Raw genomic sequence first — 6,964 nt, 5'->3', positions numbered from 1 at the left:
ACTCTGAAGAGAAGGAGAATGGGGGAAACGGGGAGTAGTGCTAGGGTTTTCGTTTAGGGATGGGGTCTTCTTTTCAAATTTTTTCAACTTGAACCGATCTGAGTTTTAAAATCCAACCGGTTCGACAGTTTTTCACCAAACTGGCCAGTTCAAGCCGGTTTCCACCAATTTTCTTTCTTATCCAGTCATATGCATCACCTAGACTGATCACATGGCCGGTTCACTAGTTTGACTGACCAGTTCGGTCCGATTTTGGCAACTATGGTTTAGACAACAAAGCAAATGGCAATCACAAGATCTATGGTGAACGAGATGAGATGTCTAACCAACTACAAAGATACTTCAATGTGTTGCAAACCTTTATTAAAATTCCAGGTAATAGGCCAACATTTGGCTTTTTTTTGTACTTTTACATGTGAGTCCTACTAAATTATGAGCATGATGAAAACGCAATTGTTAACATTTAGACAAAATTCTAGTATGTCTCAATTTGTTGAACTGTAATTCTGTACAGTTTCACCAAGTGTTTTGGTCCTTTCTGTTTTGATTGCCATCGATGAAAGACACTTGTATGACAATTACTCAAGGACATTGTTAATGTCAATCGCATAAGATGGTATTATATTAATAATATTTTTTCTATTTCATTTTCCATCATAGAGAGGGAGAATAAAAAGTCATAGTTCTTTTTCCTAACAAACATAAAGAACCACATGGCACCACAGTCTAAGGTTATTATCATTTTAGATATGCATAATGTTATCAAAGTTGTGTTAAAACGGAAAAGGACCGGGTGCACCAACTAAAGGCATATAACGCATCTTGTATCTGGCATATCGCCTCAAATTTTTCTATAAAGTTCAAGGGGAAAATAGGCGAAATGACATGTTAGTGTTTCTTACTCGAAGACACAAAAGCAAGTGTAGTATTGCTTTGATTTAATTAGAGATGAGGATTTCATGATATCTGATAAATCTATATATTATTAGAATTTGAGTTGAAAAGAGTGGAATTTATCAATTTAATTTACATTTAGAACTTGAAATGTCATGCTTTTGTGAAATTTCGATCACCTAAATGAGCTTAATTGATCAAAATATGGTTTTTAGACTTTAGAAATTGTCGAATTAATTCTACTTTTATTACATTCGATATCTTGATATGTTTGTTCAAGTTGTTTAAGGTTTAGGAAGCAACGATTACTTAAGAAGATAAGTGAAAAGCATGTGAAAGTGAAGATTTCGTGAAGAAACGGATGAGGAAGAAATCATGTGATGTATGCACGCACCCATCTGTATGCATGCACATTGATGAGGGAAAAATGATTCCACACAAACTCACCGGCAAGTGTACCGGGTCACATCAAGTAGTAATAACTCACAAGAGTGAGGTCGATCCCATAGGGATTGATGGATCAAGCAACTTTAGTGAGTGATTAGTCTAGTCAAGCTAACAGTGTTGAATTGGGTGAAATTGAATAGTAGAAAGTAAATTGCAAGAATTATAGATTGCAAAAAGTAAAATTGACTGAAACTTAAAGAGGAAGAAATGTAAAGTGCAGCAAATGTAAAGGGAATTGGGTGCAGGGTGTAACAACCGCGGTTTTCGAGTCCGCGAGATTTTTTCTGAAAGTACGGAGAACTCCGGAGGATTAGTAAGGGGAGAAGCTCTGATATATCATCAAGTATCTCAATCCACATTGTCATTATGCCATCTTTAAGTTAGAACCTTTTATGAGGCAAGCTCGATAACGTAGTCACGAAGAACCTAGTTTTTGAACCGTATCGGTTAGGAGTTTTGATCCGATTTTTCGTAAATAGTCTCAGTTTGATGAACCAGACTCGATTCATGAGAGAAGAGAGATAATAGGGTAATATTACCATTATATTAGTATTAGAAGCTTCTTGAATAATATTATAAGGTTACCCAGTCAGTTTTAGTTAAAAACAGAAAATCGGTTTAACCGGGTTCACAGTTTACTGGTGCAGCTTAGCACCAGCACTCTTTGATGACTTTAGCAATGCTAAGGCCTCATTATATATGTTTTATTATCACAATAAATATGTTACTAGTGTCATTTATGCTAGTAGCTCAGAAAATAATTTTTAGAGATATTTTTACAAGTGTTCCGATACACATAGTTTTAGTAGTTATAAACCTGAGATATTTTAATATTATTTTAATCTACCTCCAAGCCAACCAATTACAACTCACCCTACACCCCCAAGACACTCCAAGGCTGGTCATTTACTCCCTTTTGGCCGAAAATAACAAGAGAGAAAAGAGAGAAACTTTCATGAACACTTAATCTTCAAAGCTTGATTTCTTCTGAACTAAAACTCAAATCAAAATTCCGATATCACCAAAATGATCCTCTCTTCTTCCTCTACATAACCATGTAACTTATCAAGGCTGGAAATAAGGTGAGATGGCTGTTCCTTTCCCCTTTCAATTCGGTTTTCAAGGAAACATGCTTAAACATGTGTTTTCTTGATGTTCTTCCTTAGGAATCATGCTTAACTTGACTTAAGGGCCAAGAAATGTTAATTTCCAGAAAGTCTAAGGTGAGATATCCCTTCCTAACATGCTGAGAGAGATTTGGTCAGTTGAGGGTTTGTGGATTTAAAGTTGTTCTTGATGTGAATTAGGAGGAAAAAGTGCTTTAAGAACACTACAAAGAGTAACCGGATTTGGAGCAGCAAATCAAGGTAGGGTTTGACGAATTTAATCTTGATTGATTGTGTTTGGGTTGTGTGATTATGATATGTATTGGCTGTGTTTGAAATTGATTGTTTGTAAGAGTAATTATTGTTGAAATTTTGGTGAAAATTTGATGAAATTTGATGAAATTCAAGCTATGAATGTGTGTTCTTGTAGCTGCTGAAAAACGAACCCTAGAGCTTAAATTGAGGTTTAATTTATATTTAAAACATGTAGAAAAGATGGGGTTTTAGTGGCTGGGAATTTATTTTGAATTTTGGTAAAAATTGGATGCTGAAAAGACTGAAAAACGGGTAAAAACAGAGAAAGAATCTGAAGAATATACGAAGAACATGAAGAATAGGTTTTAGATCTTAGAAAGGGCAAGGAAGTAATTATTTTGGTGTTTGAGGGGTTAATTGGTAATTTCTAAAAGTAATATTTTAATAAAAAGAATAAAATAATGCGGAAAAGGCAGTTTTCTGTAAAAGCTTTAGAAAGACAATTTTAAGCGCAGAATCTCATAATTACCTTCATAAAACACTTAGGAAGTGGTAAGAACATATTAGTGAGGCAAATATAAAGGAAAGATAAGAAGTTGAAGAAAAGATAAAAACCAAAGAAAAGTCTGTAAAGTCTTAATGACAGAAAAACAAACAGAAATTAGTGAACGAACTTGGGCAACATAGTTACTCCTTGAGTTGCGACTAGGGTTAGGTATTATATGAAAAGTTAAACTATTTCAGTATAGACTTAATGAACCTATACTTGGGACAGGCTAACTATTCATACCGAAATTTACATAAGTTTTAAATACATAAGTTAAACAGAGAAATCAGAGAAAAGTAAAGAGATACAGAGAAGAGAGTAATCAGAGCAGAGTAAAGAGAAAAAGAGAAAAGAGTAGTATGATAAAAAGCAGAGGACCTGTTGAAGGGTCATTTGTTGCGTAAAGCAACCCAAGAGGTGCTTGTTTGTTTATTTATTGCATTAAAGGAACTCCATAGTTATTTGTTTATTCATCTGCTACATTGAGGCAGTCAGATAGATGGTGGTGCGACCACTGAGAACACTTTCTTGCGGTACAGATCCATATTTTAATTCTGTAAGGCAGAGGGGTTATTTCCTGCTACAGAAGTACCGTGACCACCTGTTTCATTTCTGTAGTGGCAGAGGGGTTATTTCCTGTATACAGAAGGTGTGTCGGCATACATCCCTGCAGTGGCAGATGTGTTATTTCCTGCGTGCAGTGGACCCTGTGGTGGCAGAGGGGTTATTTCCTGTACACAGGGGTATAGCCAACTGGAAAGCCATACCCGTTTCAGCTGCTTCAGGTTACGTCGGGAGCGGGTAGAAACCTGCAAATGAGCTCATTACCTGCACTAGGGCTAGACATGCATCATACTTGGTTATGCATTTCCTCTGTTATGATTTTTGTTTCAATATAAGCTTTCTTTGTTTGTATTCTATTCATTATGTCTGTGTTTTACTTTTTTGTATTCTTTTATTTGTGTTCTATTTTCTGTTTGCTCTATTCTCTATATTTACCTGTTTACTGCTTCTCTCTATTCTACTATTAGTCTGCTAAGCCACATAGAATTAATGAACTTAACTAATAACCCCGACCCTACTAAGAACTCCCCAGTTCTTACCTCTTCTCTCTCCCTTCCCCCTTCAGATGGAAGCTTGGGTACCCTTCCGTAGTTCGCTGATGACCGTTCATAAAGGGGATTCCGCTCTAGGTAGTCTTCTGAGTCTAGGGTGAATCTTGTTTTCTGTTCAAATGTATATACGGTGAGACCAGCCAACGTCTGCACCCCGTTTGTACGCGAACTTTAGCCTAAATCCTGTGTACGAGACTCCTGTTGTGTGGCTACTTGATGGAGTACTAGAGAGACATCATATGGCAATGTTTGATCTTGCAGAGGAGTAGTAGGTGATATTCCACCTTTTGAGACGTTCCACTTGACTTGAGTTTTGAATACTTAGAACGTACTTTCCCTCAGTTTAGTAGTTTAGAAGGACTAGATGAGTTTAGAGTTTAGGCTAGCCTGGGAGCCAGCTTAGGGACTTCTTGAACAGGTCAGGGCCTGGGATGTTGTATGAATATATATGTATATGGTTATTATCTAGCTATATCTAGGGGTGTTTTAACTAAAAGTCTATACTCTAATAAAGGCTGAATCACCGAATGTTGTCAACTACTTGTGATGTATGTATGTGTGGTTGTTTATAACTATTTTATCTGTTATTACTTGTGAATTGATTATGAATGATTCTTTTTATTAATCCAAACATTTTTTAAAAAAAAGGTACCTCGCAAAATAACTACATTTTTAACAAAGAATCAGGTTCATATAATAAATAATAGATAATAATTAGGAAGACAAGTTGGTAACGCTCAGTTTCCGGTATGATCTAGACATACTGAAAATTGGGTCGTTACAATTTGGTATCAGAGCAGTTCATTCCCAATAGAGCCTGGGGAATGGACTAACTATGCTTCATTGCATACTTTGATTGTGTGTCTCATGCTATTAGGGTATCTTCAAGATACATTTGGCATGAATGTCTATGAGTGCTCATTTTGGAAATGTTCATGCCTTACTTGAGATATTAAGACTGATCACCTTAATGTTAATTGTTTGGTGCAGATAGGACCTTAATGACTGCGAATAGGCATAGGTTAATCGAGCTTTGAACGATGAATCAATGTGAGGCACAACTATCCTCATAACTATTATAATCTCCATGGCAATGGCTATGTTAGACTTGGATGCATTAATGAATGAACGCTTGTTTTACTTGTGAGGAATCTGGACATTTGGCGAGGAGTTACGCAAAAGGACTTTCTCGAAATCCAGTACGAACCCAGCAACAAGGCCAAGTGTTTGCTATGACTACTAATGATGCTATGCAATCAGACGCCCTAATCCAAGGTCAGTGTTATGTCAAAAATCGATTTCTAACTGTACTGTATGACTCGGGTGCATCGCATTCCTTTATTTCTTCAACTGTTGCTCGTGAGTTGGGACTAGATTTTTCTGAGTTGAACTTTGATCTAATTGTCCATACACCTGCATCCCAAAATGTTTTGACTAGTTTAGTGTGCCTGCAAGTACGATTCACTATTAGGAACAGGACTTTTATACATGATCTAATCTGTTTGCCTCTATGTGGTTTAGAAATTATTTTAGGATTAAATTGGTTATCTAAGTATCATGTTTTCCTTGATTTCTATCAGAGAACTTCTGTTATTCCATCTGATAGTTTAGATATTAAACCATTTCTGTCTCATACTTCCGTAAGAGTTACCTTAGACGGGAGTGATTGTGAGGGGTACGTTCTGTTAGCGGCTAGCTCGAATGACAGTGAACTCAGTTTAGAATGAATTTGAGTGGCGAAGGAATTTCCTGATGTTTTCTCAGACGACATACCTGAGTTTCCTCCTCAGCGAGAGATAGACTTTTGCATTAAACTAGTACCTGGGACCAGACCGATTTCCATAGCACCATACCGGATCTCACCACTAGAACTTGTGGAATCAAAGAAGCAGTTGGATGAGCTATTTGGAAAGAAATTTATTCGTCCCAGTGCATCACCTTGGAGAGCTCCAGTATTGCTAGTAAAGAAGAAGGATGGTGGAATGAGACTTTGCGTAGATTATCGACAGTTAAATAAAGTCACTATCAAGAACAAGTATCCACTTCCACGGATAGATGATTTGTCAATTGAAAGGTGCAACTGTGTTCTCAAAGATTGATTTGTGATCGGGCTATCACCAGATCCGAGTGAAAGAGTCAGATAAATTGAAGACAGCATTTAGAACTCGATATGGTCACTATGAGTATACGGTAATGTCGTTTGGACTAACTAATGCTCCTGCAATTTTCATGGATTACATGAATCGTATTTTCTGTCCATACCTTGATCAGTTTGTAGTAGTTTTCATAGACGATATTCTCATCTATTCGAAGACAGAAAGAGAGAATGAAGAGCATCTAATGACTGTATTGCAGATACTGAGGACTCGGAAGTTATATGCTAAACTACCAAAGTGTGAATTTTGGACAGAGAAGGTGGCATTTTTGGGACATGTTATATCACAGGGAGGAATTGTAGTGGATCTTTCAAAAATTGAAGCAGTAGTGCAATGGGAACCACCTACGACCGTTACAGAAGTTTGGTGTTTTCTCGGACTTGTTGGCTATTACCGGAGGTTCATCAAAGGATTTTCACAGATAGCCTTACCTTTGACTTACCT

General features: G+C 36.8%; 1 protein-coding gene across 1 annotated transcript; it reads left to right on the top strand.

The window, feature by feature from the left end:
* The first annotated feature begins 5,488 nt into the window (after nucleotides 1–5,488).
* Nucleotides 5,489–6,463, top strand: LOC110281532 (uncharacterized). The gene is made up of 3 exons (XM_021143855.1): nucleotides 5,489–5,818; nucleotides 5,945–6,032; nucleotides 6,129–6,463. The coding sequence occupies exons 1-3, from the start codon at nucleotides 5,489–5,491 to the stop codon at nucleotides 6,461–6,463; spliced, it is 753 nt and encodes a 250-aa protein (XP_020999514.1).
* Nucleotides 6,464–6,964: the final 501 nt, after the last annotated feature.

The sequence above is a fragment of the Arachis duranensis genome, chromosome 5 (genome assembly GCF_000817695.3).
Source record: "Arachis duranensis cultivar V14167 chromosome 5, aradu.V14167.gnm2.J7QH, whole genome shotgun sequence".
Classification (NCBI taxonomy): domain Eukaryota; kingdom Viridiplantae; phylum Streptophyta; class Magnoliopsida; order Fabales; family Fabaceae; genus Arachis; species Arachis duranensis.
Note: the sequence above shows the minus strand (reverse complement) of the source record. Positions and strands in the feature narration are given on the sequence as shown.